The 23,906-nt window shown below is 41.1% G+C and overlaps 1 protein-coding gene across 1 annotated transcript; it reads left to right on the top strand.

Annotated features, from left to right (window-relative positions):
* The first annotated feature begins 6 nt into the window (after positions 1-6).
* Positions 7-16,089, top strand: Tmed5 (transmembrane p24 trafficking protein 5). Its single transcript, XM_004653688.2, has 4 exons — positions 7-465; positions 3,885-3,982; positions 11,000-11,183; positions 13,267-16,089. The coding sequence occupies exons 1-4, from the start codon at positions 10-12 to the stop codon at positions 13,483-13,485; spliced, it is 957 nt and encodes a 318-aa protein (XP_004653745.2). The 5' UTR covers positions 7-9; the 3' UTR covers positions 13,486-16,089.
* Positions 16,090-23,906: the final 7,817 nt, after the last annotated feature.

Below are 23,906 nucleotides of genomic sequence, written 5' to 3'. Positions count from 1 at the left end.
GGGGGAGCCATGGGAACCTGCGGCCGCCTGGGTTTGAGGCGGGCGGTGCGCACGCCGGGCGTGAGGAGGCAGAAAGGGGCCATTGGCCCCGCCCGCAATCTCAGCCCTTTGGAGGACTGCGCTACCCCGTTCCCAGGGAGCGCGTGCCGCCGCCACCGCCTCAACTTTCTTCGGACTCGGGAATTTCTCGGCCACGAGGAGGAGTCCAGGGAGGAAAGAGCCGGTCCCTCCCTCCTACGGCGCTTTCAGCCCGAGGCCGACCCCCGACAGGCAGGGATGGGCGACGCGACCTGGCTGTCGTTCCCCGTGCTCCTCCTGGCCGCTCTGCCCGCCGGGCTGCTGCGGGGGGCGGCGGGCTTCACGCCCTCGCTGGACAGCGACTTCACCTTCACCCTGCCGGCCGGGCACAAGGAGTGCTTCTACCAGCCCATGCCGCCCAAGGCCTCGCTGGAGATCGAGTACCAGGTAAGCGCGCAGGATGAGCCGGCCTCCTTCCTCCTCCGTGCAGCCGAGCCGGCCCGCACCTCGTCGTCAGCTCTCTCTCTCGGGGACGGCGGCGGAGGTGGGGAAGGGGGCGACGGGCGCCCCGGGGAGCCCGCCTGCTCTGCGCAGGCGCACGAGGACCAGGCTCTCGGGGAAGCCCCGGACGTCCAAGTTTGGCCGGTGCTGGACTTGACACTTCCCCTTTCCTCTGCTTGGAAACTGGCCAGCCCGGGTGATGTCGGCGGCTTTTACTCCTAGTTTCTGACTTGGCCCGTGGCTTTTCTAGCGAGCACGGGCTGCGGTTCCGAGAATTTCACAGCCCAGCACTAATAGTACACGTTCTCTTTTATCATTGGACGACTCGATGACACCTGTTTGAATAGCCCCTTGCCTTCTTCACCCCGTTTCAACGTCGTCAAGGTGTTTCTTCCGTTAAGGAATTTTTGTTTTGTTTTGTTTCTCGAGGTCGGGTCTCACTCTAGCCCTGGCTGACCTGGAATTCACTCTGTAGTCTCAGGGTGGCCTTGAACTCATTGCGATCCTCCTACCTCTGCCTCCCAAGTACTGGAGTTAAAGTCGTGTGCCACCACACCTGGCTTAGTTAAGAATTTTTGAATTGTGAACATCTTCAAACCCGCTTTTGACAAATATCGAAAGGAACTATTGACATATTTAATGGTACATTTCTGTCCCAAGTATGTATCCATTATTTTCAAATCAAATAAGACAAATTGTATCTTTTAACCATGCCCAGTTCTTGTAGTGCTGATGAAATCGAACCCATAGCCTTATGAATGAGCTACAATTCTTAGGCCCAAGATCAAATTATTTATTAAAACAATGACCATTCAAGACCCTTTGTGGAGGCACACGGCGGTAGTCCCAACACTCGGGAGGCAGAGGTAGGAGGATCACCGTAAGTTCGAGGCCATCCTGAGACTACAGAGTGAATTCCAGGTCAGCCTGGGCTAGAGTGAGATCCTATCCCGGAAAAAAAACAAACAAACAAAAAACACAAATCATGACCATTCTTTCATTGATCACAGTCAGCATCTCCCCCATGTCATTTTTTTCTTTTATGTGTGTGTGTGTGTATGTGTGTGTGTGATATATTACAAAGAATTGTCTTAGTTTATGTACTTATTCTGGTAAGGGGTGATTTTTTTTTAGAAGGCATACAGCTAATTTCAATGTTTCCATATAATACTGAACAAAAACATGTGTTAGTGTGTTTTCATCTTTAAGGTTTTTTTGGTAGTTATATTCAGAATTGTTTTCAAGGCAGAGTCTCACTCTAGCATAAGCTGAGCTAGATGAGCACTCATTCTGTAGCAGCAGTCTGGCCGCAAATTCACTGTATTCCTCCTTCAGCAGTTCTCCTACCACAGCCTCCTGAGTGCTGGGACTAAAGGCATGCACCACCATGCCAGGCTCTTCAAATGTTATTTTTAATAATTGATATAAAGAACTTTTTAGGTGCCAGGTGCTTTTATGTATAGCGAATATAAAAGTTATGTAGAATTTTTATCCAAAACAACTTTAGAGGTATAGTATTTATAGATGTATAAGAGATAAGATGTATGCAGATAGTAAGGTATTTAAAATCATGTCGTGAGTAAAACTAAGATTACAACTTAACATTTCCGAAATTCAGGTATTCAAAAGTTCAGCATTTAGGGAACAGTTAATGTGTGTCAAAAATTGTGCTGGGAGGTAGACAATAAAAAGAGGAAATTCTTGTTCTTGGGAGTTTAATTAAAGATTTCAGTTTATAAACAGGTTTTGTTTTGGTTTGGGGGAGGGATGGCTGGTTAGTTGGTTGGTTTTATAAGACACTATGTAAACTTAGCTGGCCTTGAGTTCACAGTGTAGCCCAAGCTGGCCTCAAACTTCACAACAATCCTGATTTGGCCTCCCAGTTTTGGGAGCCACCACGTGTCACTTAAACAGGTAGTGTCAATAAAGTATGACTAAGTGTTGCTAGAGGAGGATCACTTCTTTAGGTTTCAGGATAGAATTTTTGGAGAAAATAAAATTAAATCTGCGAGAAGAATGCAAGAAATGGGGCACATTTTTTTTAGTATTTGTTATTTATTTGAGAGAAATAGAGAGAGGCAGACAGAGAGAATGGGCATGCTAGGGCCTTTGGCCACTGCAAACCAACTCCAGATGCGTGCATCACCTGTACATCTGGTTTTACGTGGGTACTGGGGAATTGAACATGGGTCCTTTGACTTTGCTGGCAAGCACCTTAGTGGCTAAGCCATCTCTTCAGTCCTGAAGCAAATTCCAGAAAAGACAAAAATGAGTAGAGATATTGTTTTGAAAATGTATAATTTGAGTATTTAGAAGTAGGTGTGTATACTGTCCACTGTAAATTCCAGGGAACACGGTGCATAAATAAAGCTAAATTGATTTTACTGTAAGGTTCTTGAGGTGGCAGTGCACACCTATAATCCCAGCACATAGGAAGTGGAGGCAGGAGGATCAGAAGATCAAGATCATTCTGCTCTACATAGTGAGTTTGAGGCCAGCCTGGCTCACATGAGATCATGCCTCAAAACAAAAATAACAAGATTACTGTAAAGGCAGTACTGTGTATGTGTGTGTGTGTGTGTGTGTGTGTCTGTGTGTATAAATGAGGACAGATCAGTAATTAAAATGAGATAGGGTGGACCATTTCATGAGGTAAAAACACATCTGACCACATGTCTATCACTACAGTCTCTTTAATTGTTTAATGAAGAAACTGGATGTTATAAGGTTAAAATCCAGACAACTAGTAGAGTCAGGATTTTTCTAATGCAGAGAGGTTTTGTTTTGTTTTTGTTTTTCAAGGAAGGGTCTCACTTTAACCTAGGCTGACCTGGAATTCACTATGTAGTCTCGGGTTGGCTATTTTCCTACCTCTGCCCCCCAAGTACTGGGATTCAAGCTGTGCACCACATGCCCTGCTTTTAAAAATATTTATTTGCAAAGAGGGAGATGGAAGAACGGGTGCAATAGGGCTTCTTACCTCTGCATATGGACCCAAGATGCATGTTCAACTCGTGCCTCTGACTTTCTGTGGGTGCTGGGGAATCTCAACCAGGCCATGAGGCTTTCCAAGCAAGTGCCTTTATCTGCTGAGCCTTCTCTTCTGCCCCATGGCACTGTTTTAGAAGGATTTATCTTCATGATATCCATAATGCCTAAATTTAGTTGACAGCAAGAGGAATGTATAAGGAAGGGTCAAGCTCCAAAGGTGAAAGGAATGGAATTAATGAATTTTCAGCTCCTTTCTAGATATTCCGTGGCTTTCTTAACCCTCTATGTTTAGAAAGAGTATCTTTGTATCATATAATCTACTTCTTATGACTTTTGTCATCAGAGTTGGTAATGTGTATTTTTCTCTTCTATAGGTTTTAGATGGAGCAGAATTAGATATTGATTTCCATCTTGCCTCTCCAGAAGGGAAAACCTTAGTTTTTGAGCAAAGAAAATCAGATGGGGTTCATACGTGAGTAATCAATTTGTGTGTGTGTGTGTGTGTGTGTGTGTGTCCCTCACTTTTTAGAAAAATTATTTACCAGAGAGAGAGGGAGAGAATGAATGAATGAATATGGGTACACTAGGGCCTCCAGCCACTGCAAATGAACTCCACACATGCACCACCTTGTGCATCTGGCTTACATGGGTTCTGGGGAATCAAACTGGGTCCTAGGCTTTGCAGGCAAGCACTTTAACTGATAAGCTGTGTCTCCAGCTCTGTTCTTTTCTTTTTTAATATTTAGTTATTTGAAAAAGGTAGAAAGAGAGGGAGGGAGGATGGGCACACCAGGGCCTCTGGCCACTGCAGACAAACTCCAGAAGCACATGCTAGTTTCTGTATATGTTTTATGTGGGTACTGGAGAATGAACCCAGGCCATCAGGCTTTGTAAGCAAGTGGTTTTAACCACTGAGATATCACTCTAGCCCCTCTCTTTTTTCGCAAGGAGACACACAAAGGGAGAGAATGGGTGCTCCTGAGCCTCTTGCCACTGCAGACACACTCCAGATGCATGCACCACTTTGTGCATTTGGCTTTATGTGTGTGAACCTGGGCCAAGCCTAGGATAGTAGGCTTTGCAAACAAGTGCCTCTACCCACTGAGCCACTTCTCCAGCCCTATCTCTTCTTTTGTGTGTGTTTGTTTTATTTGCTTAAGACAAATCTTACTGTCTTATTGTGTCGCCTGTCTGGAACTTGCCTCAGGCTTCCTGGAACTACAAGCCACCATGGTCAGCTGAGTAATTTCTTTGAATTCTTCTGGTCAAATGTCAGTATTAAATTAGATAAGTTCATATAATTTAAAGTCTTTGATATTAGGTCATCTCCTAAACTATCTTCTCTTGGGCTGAAGGACTGGCTTAGTGGTTAAGACTCTTGTCTGCAAAGCTTAAAGACCCAGTTTCAATTCCCCAGTTCCCATGTAAGCCAGATGCACAAAGTGGCACATGTGTCTGGAGTGCATTTGCAGTGGCTGGAGGCCCTGGAGCACCTTTGTGTCTCTCACATAAATAAATTTTTTAAAAAATCAGCTTTGCCAGGTTGTGGTCATGCACGTCTTTAATCCCAGCACTTGGGAGGCAGATATATTATAGCTGTGAGTTCAAGGCAGCCTGGGCTAAACTGAGACCTTACCTCGATAAACAAAAAATCATCTTCCCTTAATATGTCTCTCCTCCCTCCCACCTCTTATTTGAGCCTGAGCCTCCTACAGATCCCAGAGCTTCCAGTTCATTTGGTGAACTTAAGCAATTTTCAGGTCTCTTCTCCCCTATGCAACTGGAGTTACAAATCTGAGTGGCCATGCCCAGCTACTCATGTGGGTCCTGGGATCGAATTCTTAGTCCTTCGTGCTTGCACAGAAAGAGCTCTTAACCATGGAGCCATCTCTCTAGCCTGTTGTGTCTTAACACACTATTGCCTTTGTTAACATGTAGTGTCCTTTCTCTCTTCTGACCTATTTTGGCTTGAATCCTTTTTTCCCTTTGGTTTTTCAAGGTAGGGCCTCACAGTAGCCTAGGCTGACCTGGAATTCACTGTCATCTAAGGCTGGCCTCAAACTCACAGCAGCCCTCCTGCTTCTGCCTCCCAAGTGCTGGGACTAAAGGTATGCATCACCATGCCTGGGTGATGCCTACTTTAACTACTCATTGATTTCCACTTGTTTGGCATGTTTTGCTCAACTCACTGTTCAACTTTAAAGTTTTCGCCTGAAATATTGGATTTATGGGCTGGAGAGATGGCTCAGCAGTTAAGGCACTTGCCTACAAGCCTAACAACCCAGGTTCAATTACCCAGTAACCACATAAAACCAAATGCACAAAGTGGGACATGCATTTGAAGTTCACTTGCAGTGGCCCTGATGGATCTATTGTGTTCCACTTCTATCTCTCTCCAGTTGTAAATAAATAAAAATTGGATTTAAACAAACTTTAATTTTTGATATTTCCTTTTTTTTTTTTTTTTTTTTGGTTTTTCAAGGTAGGGTCTCACTCTGGCCCAGACTGACCTGGAATTCACTATGGAGTCTCAGGGTGGCCTTGAACTCATGGCGATCCTCCTACCTCTGCCTCCCGAGTGCTGGGATTAAAGGTGTGCGCCATCACGCCCGGCTAATTTTTGATATTTTCATACATGTATATAATGTATTTTGACCATATTCACCCCCAATAGCTTCTCTGATTCCCCTCTCATTCTTGCTATTTCCCTTCACAGAGTCCTCTTATAATTTTCATGTCTTCTTTTCTCTTACAACTTTATTTATTGTGGTCCAGAGTTTAATTAAGCTTGCTTTCATGAACATGGTGGGGTGTGTTTACTGGAGCATGGGCAACGTACCAGTGGTTAAAACACTGAAGAAATGACTCCTCCTCCCTCAGCACCCCTTAACTGCTAATGGCTCTTCTGGGTCACGAGTCCCTCCTGTTGGAATGTGAATGTGTTCAAGCTAGTGCATGAAACCATAGGTAGATCTGTGAGTTCATGAGTGGAATGTCCGTGTCAGGGCCAGAAGACAGCTGCGCCAGCACTCTTCTCCATCTTCTTCCAGCTCTTACATTCCTTCCACCTCTTCTTCAGTGTTCTCTGAGCCTTGTAGGGAGTGATGTAGATGTTCATTGTAGAGCTAAACACATAGTTATCAAGTTTTGGCACTTTGGCCATATATGCATGTTTGAATTAATCTGTTACTTTTCAAAAATATTTGTATTCATTTATTTATAAGCAAAGAGAGACAGAAGAGACAAACAGAGAGAATGGGCACACCAGAGCCTCCAGCCACAGCAAACTCCAGATGCATGCACCAGTTTGTACATCTGGCTTTACGAGGGTACTGGGGAATTGAACCTTAGGTCGTTAGGCTTTGCAGGCAAGCAAGCGCCTTAACATCTGAGGCAGATCTCCAACCCTAAACTGTTTTGAACAAAAAGAAACTTATTTGACCAAGGCCGAGAGTACTACTAATCTATTGGTATAAAAATATTTATAAGGCTGTTTGACAAGTTCATTTAGTAGAACAACAGTAGTAAGTTCCCCACTATGGCCTAAGACCTCTCCATCGGTATAGGCTTTTGACCAGGTTTACCGTACCAGGCATAAATTCCCTCTTGTATTGTGGCCCTCAAATATAGACAGAAATCAGTTGGTTACCCCCATAAGTCATGCTATTTACTATTGTACTGGTGGGCACATCTTACCTAGCAAGTTGGTAGTATTGCACTTAGGATCCATCATCACTGGATGAGATTGTTAATGACTTCTCTCCCAGCAGCATGCATATTCACTATGGCACTATGAAAGCTACCTAGCAGGGAGGAAGCTGTCAGCTCAGTTCCAGCTTGATTTTTCTGTCTTACAACTGAAGCATGTGGTGTCTTCAGCAATAGACTTACTATCTAGTTTTGGTGGACAAACAAGGGTAACGGGAGTAGCATGTATTGTTTTAGGGGCCTCTGTGGTATCCCCGGCCAGCAACTCATAAAGACATATCTTACCCTATACTGAGATTTCATTTAATAACTTCGAGCTTCTGGGAGCAGCTTTAGCTACCATGTAAAGGAGGTACTTTCCTCATTTCTGGGACCAAACATCTGACAAGAAGCAGCTTAAGAAATGAAAGGATTAGTTCCACAGGACACATTCCATCATGGTCAGGAAGCCATGGCAGCAGGAGCAGGCAGCCACTGGTCAGATTGCATCCCCTGTCACAAAGCAGGGGGAGAGGGAGGGAAAACAAACAGGAAGAGGGGGCAGGCCCTAAAACCTCGTGGCTCACCCAGTGATGCATTTCCTGAGCAAGACTCCACTTGCTAAGGTTCCACCACCCTACCAAATCGTGCCACCAGCTTTAGGCTAGGTGCCCAAATACATGAGCCATGGGGGACATTTCACATTTGAACTGCAACAGGAATTTTCATTCAAATTCTTTAACATATTTTAATTAGCTTACAAAGTAATTAGGTGTTTTCATTAATTTTTCATACAGCCTTAGTTTTGGTTACATCTTTCCCCTCCTCCATGCCCATCCTCTTGTCCTTATTTTTTTTTTTAAATCTATTATCCCCCTATTACTTTCATACCACCTGTTTTATGCCCTCCTTCTACCCCTACCCCATGATCCCTTTCTAGCTTCATGGCCTCTATAGACACTTAAATTTCAACATACAAAATCTAAAAATCTGAAGCTAGGATCTGCATACAAGAACATGTTGCTTTTGTTTTGGCTTACAATTTCAGTGACTATAGCGTGGTGGGAGAAGCATGTTAGGAGGAGGAGCAAGGAGCAACTGATCACTTGGGATCTAGTTAGAAAGCAGGGAGCCATGAGGACTGGTATTTTTTGAGGTAAGTAGCCCATGCTGGCTTTGAACTTTGCACTTCTGGCTTTATGTGATCCTCCTACCTCTGCCTCTGGAATTAAAGGTGACACTACATCTGACTTCCTTTTACTTAAGTTTGGAAACCCAGCCCATGAAATAGTGCCACCAAGAGTTAGGGTAGATCTTCTTACCTCAGTTAACCCAATCTAGAAACTACTGTACACATCTACTCAGGAAAGTTTCCTGGGTGATTTTAGGTTCTGTCAACATTAACCATCACAGAAGAACACACAATTCATTGTAGAACTTAAGAATTTACCCTTTTCTGAACAGGTAAATTCTTGACCATTGAGAATACATAGTCAATCAGGCATGTCAAACCCATGGCCTATGGGTCACATGCAGCCAAAGCTAGCTAAAGATGTGTTCTGTAGCTGAACAACAAAGACCCCATCTTTCTGAATCAGTAATTCTGATAGTATAAAGTAATAAGACCAATGTGTGTGTGGGGGGGGAGGTGTTCTTTTTTTTTTTTTTTTTTTGAGGTAGGGTCTCACTATAGCCAAGCTGATCTGGAATTCATTATGTAGTCTGTGGCTGGCCTTGAACTCACAGCGATCCTTCTATGTCTGCCTCCCTAGTGATGGGATTTAAGGCATGTGCCACCATGCCAAGCTAAAATTTTAGTTTTATTCCCCCGGGTCAGGGTCTAAAGGATGTATCCCAGACTTACCTCAATCATAGCACTCCTGCTTCAGCATCCTGAGTGTTGGAATACAGAGCCACTGTGTCCAGTAAGACCAAGATCCCAAGTTCACTTTAGATGTCAATGCCATTTAGTAAAGATAGTATCACTGAGCACAAAGTCCCAATTGTCAGCTAGCAACTTCATCTGAAATCTTTGTAAAGTATATTACAAAGAGGTATTTAATTTTTGAGGCCTGGAAGTCCTTGTTGCAATCACTGCTTCCTTTGTGTGGGTATATTTGTATAGTGTGCATGCACATATGTATGTTCATGTACGTGGGCACACATGTGAGCAGGTGTATGTGCCAGTCTGGACTGAGGCCAGAGATCAAATGTCAGTTGTCTTCATCTGTCACTCTCAACCTTACACAAGCTCTCCCACTGAATTTAGGGCACATCAACTTAGTAGGACTAGCTAGCCAGTGAGCCCCAGAGATCCTCTGGTCTTTGCCTGCCCAGCACTGGGATTACAGGCACAAACTTCCACACCTTTTTACAAGGCTACTGAGGCTCCAAACTCAGATCCTCATGCTTGCAAGGTAAGCACTTCTATGGACCCCAGCCCTCAATTGCTTGCTTGCTTGCTTTCTTTCTTTCTTTTTTTTTGGTAGGGTCTCACTCTAGCCCAGGATGATCTGGAATTCACTCAGTAGTGTCTGAGTGGCCTCGAACTCACGGCAATCCTCCTACCTCTGCCTCCCAAGCGCTGGGATTAAAGGCCTCCTGGCTCAATTGCTGCTTTTGAAAAAAAAACATTAATAAGCAAATGAAGGGGAGATTGGTTGGTTGGTTGGTAGTTAAATTTGCATAATAGACTCATTATAAAATAACTTTAAAAAATATTTTATTTATTTGAGATAAAATGAGCAGAGGCAAGCCAGGGCCTTCTGCCACTGCAAAAGAGCTCCAGACACATGCAGCCACTTTGCACTTCTGGCTTTATGTGGCTACTGAGGAATCAAACTGAGGCCATTGGGCTTTGCAAGCAAGTGCCTTTAACCACTGAGCAATCTCCAGTCCCTAAAATTACTTTTTAAATTTTCTATTTTTTTTTGTTTGAGGGGGGGCACAGATATATAGAGAGAACAGGTATACCAGGGCCTCTAGCTATTGCAAACAAACTCCAGAAGCATGTGCCACCTTGTGCAGCTGGCTTACATGGGTCCTGGGGAATTGAAACTGGGTCCTTTGGCTTAGCAGACATGTACCTTAACCGCTAAGCCATCTCTCCAATCCTAAAATTACTTTAAAAAATTTTATTTATTTACTTGAGAGAGAGAAAGAGGCAGAGAGAGATAGATAATGGGTGCACCAGGACCTCCAGCTGCTGCAAATGAACTCCAGATGCATGTGCCATGTGCATCTGGCTTATATGGGACCTGGAGAATTGACGGGGTCCTTTGGCTTTGCAGGCAAACACCTTAACCACTAAGCCATCTCTCCATCCCTTAAAATTACTTTTAAGAATGTATAAATATTGAAGTTTACTATGAATCATCACACATTTAGGCATTAAATCCTGTTCTCCAAAAAATTAGATAATTTAACATAATTTACCAAGTAAATATCGAGTGTGTCTAAGTTGCAAGTATTTGAATGTATATTTCCAGATTGATTCTTTCTCAAGGAACTATAAATTATCTTTCAGTAACTATTCTCCATCTCATTTTTCCTTTTACCTGTATTTGTTTTTCCTGTGATCTCAAATAGGAAGTACAGATAACTAAAGATGTGTCCTATTTTTTTTTTTTGTTGTTGTTGTTGTTTCTTGAGGTAGGGCCTCTCTTGCCCAGGCTGACCTAGAATTAACTACACAGTCTCAGGATGGCCTTGAACTCATAGCAGTCCTACCTCTGTCTCCCAAGTGCTGGGATTAAAGGTGTGCACCACCATGCCCAGCTTTCTCTCTTTTTTTTTTAAACAGTGTTGAGACTGAAGTTGGTGACTACATGTTCTGCTTTGATAATACATTCAGCACCATTTCTGAGAAGGTAATTTTCTTTGAACTCATCCTGGATAATATGGGAGAACAGGCACAGGAACAAGAAGACTGGAAAAAGTATATTACTGGCACAGATATGTTGGAAATGAAAATGGAAGACATCCTGGTTAGTATAACCCTTTAAATGACAATTATTAGCTTCCAGAATTTTTTTGTTTTGTTTTGTTTTATGAGGTAGGGCTCACTCTAACCCAGGCTGACCTGGAATTCACTCTGTATTCTCAGGGTGGCCTGGAACTCACAGCAATCCTCCTTCGTCTGCCTCTCACGTGCTGGGATTAAAAGCGTGCGCCACCATGCCCAGCCAGAAGTCTCTTCGTGACAAGCAGTTAAACAATTTGTGTGTGTGTGTGGTTGAGGTAGAGTTTCACTCTTGCCCAGGCTGACCTGAAATTCATTATGTAGTCTCAAAATGGCCTTACTCTGAGCAGTCCTCTTACCTCTGTCTCCCAAGTGCTGGGATTAAAGGTGTGCACCACCTCACCCAGCTACTTAAGCATTTTCATCTAAATTATTCAGAAAAATATTTTCTTTCATGTTGCAAGCACTTATGGAAGCCAGTCAGCTTCAGGTGATTTCAGTTGCTCTCCACCTTGTTAATTTATGAGACAAGTAGGGGAGTGAACCTGGAACTCTCAAGTTAGGCTAGACTAGCTGGCCAGCAAGCCCCAGACATCCTCCTGTCTGTTTCCTCAGTGCAAAGATTATGAACGTGTCTTACCACATCCACCGTGGGTGCTGCTGATATGACTGCAGGTCCCCAACTGAGTTCTCTCAAACCTTCCTGTTACACTTCTGTCATAAACATTTTGACATCAAATCTCAGTTTTAGCTAGGCATGGTGTTGCACGCCTTTAATCCCAGCACTCAGGAGGCAAAGGTAGAAGGATCACTATGAATTTGAGGCTAGCCTGAGACTACATAGTGAATTCCAGATCAGCCTGGGCTACAGTGTACCTTATCTCAAAAAAAACAAAGAGAGAAAGAAAGAAAACTCCCAGTTAGGCCTATGTTCATTCATAGAGCCCTTTCTGTTTTTCAAGTCATTTATCTCAACAAAATCCTATTTTAAATATTTCTTTATGCAATTTAAAGTGCATTTTAGGGGTGTGAGGAGATGGCTCAACAGCTAAAGCTTTTGCTTATATTATAAAGCCTGCTGGCCCATGTTTAGTTCCCCAGGTACCCAAGTATAGCCAGATGGGCATTTGGAGTAATACTGGCAAGATTCTGGCACGTGCGTGCACACACATTCCTTCGCTTGAATATAAAATAAAAACAAACTGCACCTTTGAAGGCTTGTTTAATCCTGAGTTTTCTCTCCAACCCAGAAGGCGTATTTTATGTGATACCTGAACATTGGTTATAGGTCATGCTTTTGATTGCATAGTATACATATACATACACATCTAAAAATGAAAAATTGTAGGGCATAATAAAAGCACACACCTTTAATCTCAGCACTTGGGAGACATAAGTAGGAGGATTGCTCAGAGTTCAGGGCCAGCCTAGGACTACACAGTGAGTTCCAGGTCGGTCTAGGCTAGAGTGAGACCCTACCTCAGACAAACTAAAATGAAATTGAAATACTTTCTAAGTTCACAGACACTTTGACTTAGTGGGATTTTAAAAGTTTTGTTGTTCCACTGACTGTACCAACATTCAAAAAACTAATTGTTACCACACAATGATTTAGGCAGCATGGATAAATAACTAAAGGTTAAAATCACTTGGGAATCATTGTCTTGTTATAAGGGCTAAAAAAGAGAACATTAAAGTTACCCCATGCTATGCCATTCATACACTTTTATGTCTTTTTAATTCATATTTATCTTTGTTCTTGGTAAATAACTACATGTGATAATTTAAAGTTATCAGAACTATTTTATAACTTTACAGAGGCTCTCTAGGCAATCTAATAAGTTATTGCTATCCCTTATTAAGATTTTTTTTGTTTTTGTTTTTTGAGGTAGGGTCTCACTCTAGCCCAGGATGACCTAGGGTGGCCTTGAACTCATGGTGATCCTTCTACCTCTGCCTCCCAAGTGCTGGGATTAAAGGCATGAGCCACCATGCCTGGTTTATCGAAAGATTTTATCTGGGTTTAAAAAACTAACATGAAACATTTTTAAATGAACTTCAAATGTCTTAGCATACTTTTATAGTAAAATTATTTTATTTATCTCCAGGAATCCATCAACAGCATCAAGTCCAGACTAAGCAAAAGTGGTAATATACAAACTGTGCTTAGAGCATTTGAAGCTCGTGATCGAAACATACAAGAAAGCAACTTTGATAGAGTCAATTTCTGGTCCATGGTTAATTTAGTGGTCATGGTGGTGGTGTCAGCCATTCAGGTTTATATGCTGAAAAGTCTATTTGAAGATAAGAGGAAAAGTAGAACCTAGTGCTCCAAAGCAGATTAGCTAACATTGAAAACTGAGGTAGAAAACTAAACCTGTTAGAGTCAAGATCATTAAGTGTAAAACAAGTAAAATTTTAAAATAAAAATAAAAGTCTTCATGTTATATACAAATAATTTTAATGATCCAGTTGTGCTTATGCATGTAATAGGCAAAACATATAAAATATAAGTTTAAGTGAATGGAGCCATATTAACAAGTGTATATCCCTGAGTTAAAAAAAAAAAAAAAGGTCACAAACATCATACATGAATTAAGTGAATGAATATTCTTCCTAAACACCAATTTACTTGTACCCAGAAGTTTCTGTGCATATGTGGCCGTCACAAGTTGATTGCAGAGGTTGTCAATGTAGCTAGTTATAAACCATTTCAAAATCATCTAATTATCAACCTTTCTCTATTTACATACATATCTTTCCTAATATAAAAAATAGAAGCACAGCTTTGAAATAACTTTTGCGACTTTTTAAAACCAAATATATTATAGTAAAAAATAAATAACAACAAAAATATTAGTTTTATATATGTAATCTACATTTCCAAAAGCTGACATTTTGATAATTCTTAAAACTGCAAAGGCTTTCTTTCCTCATAAAAACTAGGCCAAGATTTCTCTTTAAATAGTTATAAAGATTTTCTAACATGAAGATAATATAAAGGTTGTTCAGTGTTTATGAATGGGATGCATTCTGTCTAGACCTTAACTGAAATGTATGATTTTAACAGAAATGGGAGATAAATTTATTTTTATATTATTTGTCAACAGTGTTATTAGTTTTTTGTAGTTATTGACTTTGATAACACATTGTTACTAGCAGTTGTGAAAGAAATACGGCTGAATTGATCTGTTCTTAGTGTAAATAAGCCGTTCCTTTTCATAAGTTCTCAAAATTATTAAGAACATCAAGAAAGAATTGAGATAAATTTGAAAATACCTGATCCAAAATAAAGGTCACTAAATAGAACTGTAAATAAGATTTTGAATCTGATGGGCTCATCTCAACATCCCAATCCTAATATAAATTATAAGAGTAATTTCCAGTTAACTGAAAGAAAGTGTATTTGGCTATGGTGAAAATGATAATTTTTGAAATTTTTTTAGTTGTTTTACTGAATTATCTTTTAAGTATTCAGCTAGGTTAGATGAAATGTGTACCTACTGTAAGGTTTAGCATTGGGTATACATATTTACAGTTTTTGATAACTTTTCTAGAATTACCTCTGATCACTTTACTGATATTGAAGGATTAGAAACAGTCCCAAATTATAATCACCTAATATGTAAATAAGCCATAAATACATAAAAATTCTCTGAAACGCTAGTTTGTCAGTTTGCAGTACAATGTTACTCGAGTATTGATAATTTCATCATGAATAAAACAAAATTTTTAGTTATACCCATCAGTAATGTTATAAGTGTACTGTGAGTTAGAAACAATTAACAATCAAATTTGGGTATAGAACCCATATTGCTAGAATTCTAATTAAGCAATAACAATTCCCAGAGAAATACTGACTTAATTTACAAAATTTATACTTACAATGGTACACAGACATTGCTCTCCTTCTTAGGCCCTTGGGAGAAAATTAGCTTCTAGATCCCTATTCATAGACTTTGAAAAAATGAGTTAAATACATAGATGATCAGCAAGTGGCCAAGAAAATGCTTGTCTAAGAGAAGTCCCTGTAGTTCATGTATAACAAGGGCCTATGAAGAGCACTTATTTTTCCTCTACTAATTTCATGAGAAGCAAGCTTACAGGTACCATAACTAATACAGCAGGGTAGTTATAGTCTACTGCATCTGTTCTACAAAACTGTGATTAATAATTCTACCTCTTATATGTGTCTGTTACTGTATTCTAATTCCTTACCTAACACTGAACTTATTACATCATAGTATGTATGTGATTTGAGCCACTGATTTTAAACCAGTATCTTACCATGTCACCATATAAATGGTGGCTGTATTTGAAAAACAAGGAATTTAGAATTATGGATATTTTATTTTTATAGGCAAAAACAGATAGCATCATGTATCCTGTATTGACCATAAAAGGCAAAATTTGAAAACAAAGGACAAGTATTTTAAAGGCATATTATCTGCTTCTGTAAGTTCTTTTAATGTTACTTTCTCAATTGTAAAATTAAGCAAGCCATCTCTAGAGCTGGTTTTGTCTACACATTTGGTGAAGTTGACATAAACACAGCATTTCACCAAAGCCTAGAGTTCATTGTCCTTACTTGAATTTGGACCACTCTGTGCTCTTCTTTCATGTGAATGTCTATACACAAAGGTCAATGAGGGTCTGAAAATAGCACTGTTAGATAAATCAGAATGTCTTTTCACTAAATATTTTCCTTCCTAAACATTATGTCTTAAAGTTGGCAAAAACATGTACCTGTAACTGGACACCTAAAGTGAAAATTATTCCTGATTTTGAAACAAATCAATTAAGCATGTAATGGTTTTTCAATGATGTATAATAGTGTTGCTCACACTTGCTGTACACTTGTAAACAGTTGTCTTAAATGAGCAATGGATTATGTACTAAGCTGAACTTACCTAATAAAAATTACAGTCACATGCAATTGTAACAATTATTACAACTGTTGTTTACTCCAAGCTTTTTCTTGATTTCAATCTTAAATTCGTTTTTCCTTTTTCATTACAAAAACCCATAGCTCTCGGTATCTTTGAATGATTCTATTTTTGTTTCAGAATTCTGTTTATGCATACACTTACCTATATTTTACCTAAACATACATTTTTACCTATAATATTTTTTCAAGGCAGTGTCTCACTCTGGCCCAGATGTGTGGAACTCACTACCCAGGCTGGCCTTGAACTCATTCCTGCCTCAGCTTCTACAGCCAGCTTTAAAAGGTTTAAGATAAAGAAGCAAAAATCATCAGCTCCCCAAAGTTTGGAGTGCTAACCAAGCTCCCATGGGACTTTTTCACTTTCCAACCCCATGAACTCTTTTACATACTGTGTGCAAACTGTTCCCATTCTATGTGTGGGTGCACACTTAGCAAACAGAGGCCAGGCAACAATTTCAGATGTTGCTTCTCAGGCAACATTTGAGGGTCTCTCATTGGAATGAAGCTCACCAAGTAGACCAGACTGTCTGGCCAGTGAGCCCCAAGGATCTACCTGTATGTCTGCCTCCCCAGCACTCCTCCCCAACACTAAAATTACAAGTGACACCTGGCTCTTTTTGAAACATATATTTTTAACATTTTTTAAAGTTTACTTATTTATTTGAGGGAGAGAGAGGGACTGAATGGGTGCACCACGGCCTCCAGCTACTACAAATGAACTCCAGACGCATGTGCCCCCTTGTGCATCTGGCTAATGTGGGTCCCGGAGAAGTGAATGTGGGTCCTTTGACTTTACAAGCAAATGTCTTAACCACTAAAGCCATCCCTCCAGGCCATGGCTTTTTAAAATAAAATCCTTTGGGGAAAAAAAAAAAAAAATTGGGTCCTCATGCTTTTATTGCAAGCACAACCCACTGGCCTATCTCCTGCCAGCCCCACAAAATGCTACCAAGACAATATGGAATTCTTTCAACTAACCTTGAACATCTGCAAGCTAGGTGGCCTTAAAAAGTCAAAACTCATTTGAGCATATGTCTTCATTTGTTAAAGTAGTTTACACATTAAAAGTGGGCTGGAGAGATGGCTTCGTGGCTAAGGTGTTTGCCTGCAAAGCCAAAGGATCCCAGTTCAACTCTCCAGGACCCTCGTAAGCCAGATGCACAAGGGGGCGCTCACATCTCTCTCCCTCTTTCCATCAAATAAATAAATAATTAGAGCTCCCTTCAACAAGCCTTCAAACAAGTCCAGACCCCAGAAAAGGAATGCAGAAGGCGCCTAAAGATTTCTACCAGCTTGTCAGGTAAGACTCTTGTCTTGATGGTATAAAAATGGTTTATGGTAAAAGTATTTTTTTTTTTTTCAAAGCAGGGTTTCACTCTAGCACAGGCTGACCTGGAATTCACTCTGTAGTCTCAGAGTGGCCTCGAGCTCATGGTGATCCTCCTACCTCTGTCTCCTAAGTGCTGGAAACTAAAGGTGTGCACCACCACTCCCAGGTTGGTAGAACTTTTTCTGTACCTTGGAGTTGCACAAATCTACATGTGATAGAACTGCACCTACACTAATAAGAACCCATTAGTGAAATCTCGATAAACTATGTAATCCATCAACATTAATTTTCTGGACTCAATCCTATACTATATACAAAATATTACCCCTTGGAGAAATGATGTGCAACACAGGATCTTATTTTTTCTTTTAGATTCATTTTCCATGAAGCTAAAAATATGAAACAAAAATATTGGAAAAATATCTTATAGCTGAAGCAGGCGTTAGCATATTGATGCAGACATATTTTTATCGGTTTGCAAGCTGAGAAATGGGATCAGAGAGAAAGGGCACACCAGGACCTCTTGCCACTGCAAACAACTCTAGATGTATTTGCTACTTTGTGCATTTGATTTTTATGTCAGTACTGGGGAATCGAACCCAGGCTTTCAGACTTACAACCAAGTGCCTTTAACATCTGAGCCATCTCTTTATCCCCCATACCTTTGTATACACTCCCATCTACCCACCCACAAGGGTCTCTTGCTACTGCAAAGGACTGCCAAGCACGTGAGCCACTTTTTCTATCTGGCTTTATGTGGGTGTTAAGAGAGCTGAACGTGGGCCATTAAGTTTTATAAACTAGTATCTTTAAACACTGGGCCATTTTTCTAGCCAGACATATATTTTTGTTTTGTTTTCTTTTGCTGTTGTCATTATTTTGTTTTTGTTTCTCAAAGAAGAGTCTCGCTCTAGCCCAGGCTGACCTGGAATTCACGCTGTAATACCAGGCTGGCCTCAAACTCAAAGCGATCCTCCTACCTGTCTCCTGAGGAGGATCACCGTGAGTTCGAGGCCAGACTGAGACTACAGAGTGAATTTGAAGTCAGCCTGGGGTACAGTGAGACCCTACCTTAAAAAAAAAAAAAAAAAAAAAAGGATGAGCCAGGTATGGTGGCACACTCCTTTAATCCCAGCAACGAGGAGGCAGAGGTAGGAGGATCACTGTGAGTTCGAGGCCACCCTGAGACTACATAGTGAATTCCAGGTCAGCCTGAGCCAGAGTGAGACCCTACCTCGAAAAACAAACAAAAAAAAGAAGTCCATGACATATGGGCAATCAATTATGACTGCCCACCTCAGCTAAGACTCTTGAATAGATGGCCCCCAATTGATTCAGGAGTTATATTAAGATCTTGTAATTTGGGGCTGGAGAGATGGCTTAGCGGTTAAGCACTTGCCTGTGAAGCCTAAGGACCCCGGTTCGAGGCTCGGTTCCCCAGGTCCCACGTTAGCCAGATGCACAAGGGGGCGCACGCGTCTGGAGTTTGTTTGCAGATGCTGGAAGCCCTGGCACGCCCATTCTCTCTCTCTCCCTCTATCTGTCTTTCTCTCTGTGTCTGTCGCTCTCAAATAAATAAATAAATAATTTTTTAAAAAAAGATCTTGTAATTTGAACCTCCAGCTGCCTGGCTGAAGAGGATGTCACTGTGGGCAGGTCCTAGGTTCCAGCCCTAAAGTGAGGGGTGGATTTGTAATTCTAGTCTAAAGATATACAAAGTGCTTGAGCTTTGACTGGAGTGTATTTGCTTGCGTTTTTGGTGTGGCTTTTCTCTCTCCTTGGACCTGTGAAAGCAAGCCAGCTTATTCTGCCATTATGGAACTAACCCCCTGCTTCAATAAATCCCTTCCTCCCATAACTGCCTGGTCTGGAAGTTCATCCCAGTGACGTGGTTATCTACTACACTGGGTTACAGTGACAACCTACCTGAAAAAAAAGAAAGAGATGAGCTGGGCGTGGTGGCGCACGCCTTTAATCCCAGCACTTGGGAGGCAGAGGTAGGAGGACCGCTGAGAGTCCGAGGCCACCCTGAGACTCCATAGTGAATTCCAAGTCAGCCTGAGCTAGAGTGATAATCTGCCTCGGAAAAAAAAGAGAGAGAGAGAGAGACACTTGAATTGTATTCATTAAAGTTGAGGATTTACTAAGAGTACAATTTCTGGACATCGAGCGTAGTGGCGCCCACCTTTATTCCCAGCACTTGGAAGGCAGAGGTAGGAGGAACGCTGTGAGTTCGAGGCTACCATGAGACTACATAGTGAATTCCAGGTCAGCCTGGGCTAGAATGAGACCATACCTCAAAACAACAACAACAAAGGAATACAATTTCCGTACTCAACTCCAATAAAAGAAAATGCAGCTGGGCGTGGTGTCTCATGCCTTTGATCCCAGCACTCAGGAGGCAGAGGTAGGAGGATTGCCTTGAGTTCGAGGCCATCCTGAGACTCCACAGTGAATTCCAGGTCAGTCTGGGCTAGAGTGAAACCCTACCTCGAAAAACAGAAAAAAGAAAAAAAAAATGCAAAGGGAGCTAGCAAAGAGATTCTTCCAGAACAACTCAGAGTAGAAAAAAACAGAATGAGGGCTGGAGAGGTGGCTTACTGGTTAAGGCACTCTCCTGCAAAGCCTAAGGACCTTGGTTCAATGCCCCAGCATCCACATAAGCCAGATGCAAACAGTGGCACAGGCATTTGAGTTCACTTACAGTGGCTGAGATCTCAAGTGTTCATCAGCAGGCCCAGTTTATTCACACTTCAAATATAATGAACATATGGGCAGGAAAGATCACGCAATGGTTAAGAGCATGTCCTGTGCAAACATGGTAGCCAGAGGATGTCTGAGAGGCCACTTGAGTTCTATCCCCAGGACCCACATAAACAGCTGGGTAGAGACCTGATAAACTGCCACAGCACATGTGTGCGCACACACATACACACGATTTCAAAACTCTAGCTCATCAGTATTAAATCTGACTGCCAACAGACCTGTTATGGCTTAGGAACATTGTGGAAGGAGGGCAGAAAGACTGTATGAGCCACTGAGTGGGTAGGAGCACTGTTCCCTGGCTGCCCATCAGGGACTGACTGAGGCTTTCATGACCCCTTAGTGAACACCATAACCCCACCGAGGAGGGCACCCAGGGTGACAGGAGCTGGGGCGAGGAGATACAAGAGTATCCAAGGTTAGAGAGATGGCTCAGCAGTTAAAGCACTAGCCTACAAGACCTAAGAACTGGAGTTCGATTCTCTAAGACCCATGTAAAGCCAGATGCTCTAAGTGGCATATGCATCTGAGACCATGTGCAGTGGCTGGAAAGCCCATTTTCTCTACCTTCCTTCCTCTCTCTCAAATAAAGAAAAATATTTTTAAAAAATACTCTGGGGCTAGAGAGATGGCTTAGTGGTTAAGACACTTGCCTACAAAGCAAAAGGACCCAGGTTCAATTCCCAGGTACCCACATAAGCCAGAAAGACATACAATGGGGAGCATGTGTCTGGAGTTCGTTTGCAATGGCTATAGGCCCTGGAATGCCCATTCTCTCTGTGTCTCTTTTCTCTCAATCTCTCTTTCTGCTTGCAAATAATTAAATTTATTTTTAAAAATACTGTCTCAGACTGGAAAGATAGCTTACCGGTTAGACGCTAGCCTGTAAACCAAAGGACCCTGGTTTGATTCTCCAGGACCCACATAAGCCAGATCCAGATGCACAAGGTGGCACATGTGTCTGGAGTGCACTTGCAATAGCTGAAAGCTTTGGTGTGCCCTTTCTCTCTCTCTCAAATAAATAAAAAATGTATTTTAAAATCCTGTTTCTAAAAATAACTTGTTGAAAAGAAAACTTGTAGAAGCCAGGTATGATGATGCACATCTTTAATCCTAGCACTCAGGAGGCAGAGATAAGGGTATCATTGTGAATTCAAGGCCTACAAGATGGAGTTCTGGATCAGCCTGAGCGAGAGTGAAACTGTACTTTGAAACAATCTTTTAAAAAAAGAAAAAAGAACTTGTAGAAGAGTAATGTAGGCAAGCAAGACATCTGATATTCTGCTACAGCTAATGTAGGTGAGCACACCTTGCCAAAGGAGAGCACACGGGGTATACAAAGGGCACCACCATCACCATATTACACACACACACAGGCAAAGAAAGTAAAAACTTCACCTAGCTATCACTTCAAACCCACATGCTATTACGATGACTTAAAACGTGTGTGCGCGCACTCCCATTTGCTTTCAGAAAGCTATTTAGCTAACAAAGCTTCCCCTGTGTCAAAATTTTTATCAGACATATATCCTGGCTTTCTAATTGCTACCAATTAGAAAACTACCCAGATCAGATACAGTTCTTACTTGACATTCAATTGTCAAGTTTTCACTTTTCTAAATAAAGAATATGTCAGATAAAATCCCTTCAGAAAAAATTGTGGAAGAGGTGGCAGAAAGAATATAAGAGCCAAAGGAAGAGTAGGACTCCTTAGAACGTGCTCCTCCAGACACGATATCTATGACCCCACAGTGTCTACACAAGACCATCAGAATAGGAGGAAAAGATGACGACATCAAAATAAAAGAGACTGAATTGAGAGGGGGAGGAGATATGATAGAGAGTGGAGTTTCAAAGGGAAAAGTCGGGGGAGAGAGGGCATTACCATGGGATACTGTTTACAATCATGGAAGTTGTTGATTATAAAAATAAATAAATTATATATTTACGTATATGTATATATATATATTATAATATATAAATAAATAAAACTAAAGGAACCTTTGGATGTATGAAAAAAGTTTTCTCACACAAAGAAGACTTTTATTCTCTTTTTAAAAATTATTTCCTAAGGGTTTGAGAAATGGCTTAGCAGTTAAGGCACTTGCTTGTGAAGCCAAAGGACCCAGGTTCAAATCCCCAGTACCCATATAAACCAAATGCACAATATGGCACATGCATGTAGAGTTTGTTTGTAACAGTTAGAAGCTCTTGAGCACCCATTCTCACTCTCACTATCTGCCTCTATCTCTCTCCCAAACAAAGCAAATAAATAAAAAGAATTTTTTTATATTAATTTCATTTTATTTTTAAAGATTTATTTTTATTTATTTATTAGAGACAGACAGAGAAGGGGAGAGACAGAGTGGAAATGGGCATGCCAGCCAGGGCCTATAGCCACTGCAAACAAACTCCAGACACATGCGCCACCATGTGCACCTGGCTTGTTTGGGACCTAAAGATTCGAACCTGGGTCCTTAGGTTTCGCAGACATGCACCTTAACCACTAAGCCAGCTCTCCAGCCCAAAAAGAATTATTTTAATTAAAATAAAAAAATAAAATTTTCAAATTGCATGGGCATCTCCTTTAGCCATTACATTCTCGTTCAAACTCTTATTAGCTAAGTCAGAACAAATTAAAAACACCTAGTAGAAAACAAAGTAATTTAAAACACAATTTAAAAAATACAAACCACAATTCTATCCCCAGAATATATAGAAATCTAAAATCTGTGATATAAATCAAGTAATAGTATTTTGACATTAACCTGACACCCCCCCAAAAAAAATTAAAGATGAAATATGCTTAACTCTCACAGACATTTACTTGTATTAACATCCTCATAGCAACATCTGACATCACCACACCAACACTGGAATTTATAGATTATGTGGGAATTGTGGCACACACTTATAAGCCCAGCCCTTGGGAAATGAAGGCAGGATGATTACTTGAACTCGGGCAGAGTTTGAGAACAATATGAATGACAGTGAAAGCCCATTTCAAAACCAAAGGAGGGGGGAATTTATAGAACAATCCTGACAGATCATGTTCTGATTTCGTTTGACCATTTAAGTGCTTAAGAATCCATGACTATCATTTAGTACCAGAGGAGTTGCAAAAATGTATTTGTTTGAATTTAAAATGAGATTAAGGGCTGGAGAGATGGCTTAGTGGTTAAGCGCTTGCCTGTGAAGTCTAAGGACCCCAGTTCGAGGCTCAATTCCCCAGGACCCATGTTAGCCAGATGCACAAGGGGGTGCACGCATCTGGAGTTCATCTGCAGTGGCTAGAAGCCCTGGCACACCCATTCTCTCTCTCCCTCTCTCTGCCTCTTTCTCTGTTGCTCTCAAATAAATAAATAAAAATGAACAAAAAAATTTTTAAAAATAAATAAAATGAGATTACAATAAAGTATGTTTACTTTTTTTCTTCTTTCTATAGGGTCAAAAAATTTTAGTAAAAATAAATCCTTTTATGTGAACTCTGATGTTTGGAGCAGGACAGGCTGTAAGAATATAAATCATACATGCAGGAGATACACACACAGACACAGACACACACACGCATATATACATACACATACATACATAGATACATCCAATATCTATCAATATATACATATAGATTTTTTTGTTGTTTTTTTGTTATTGTTGTTGTTTCTTAAGGTAGGGTCTCACTCTAACCCTGGAATTTACTATGTAGT

The sequence above is a fragment of the Jaculus jaculus genome, chromosome 19 (assembly GCF_020740685.1).
Source record: "Jaculus jaculus isolate mJacJac1 chromosome 19, mJacJac1.mat.Y.cur, whole genome shotgun sequence".
Taxonomy (NCBI): Eukaryota; Metazoa; Chordata; class Mammalia; order Rodentia; family Dipodidae; genus Jaculus; species Jaculus jaculus.
This window is presented reverse-complemented; position numbering and strand designations above follow the sequence as displayed.

Bases quoted from the DNA above. Each gene is read 5' to 3' on its own strand.
- Tmed5 (XM_004653688.2), top strand. From the start codon at position 10: ATGGGAACCTGCGGCCGCCTGGGTTTGAGGCGGGCGGTGCGCACGCCG. The intron at 466-3,884 runs GTAAGCGCGCAG...TCTCTTCTATAG, and splicing joins CGCTGGAGATCGAGTACCAG to GTTTTAGATGGAGCAGAATT. The intron at 3,983-10,999 runs GTGAGTAATCAA...TTTTTTAAACAG, and splicing joins AAATCAGATGGGGTTCATAC to TGTTGAGACTGAAGTTGGTG.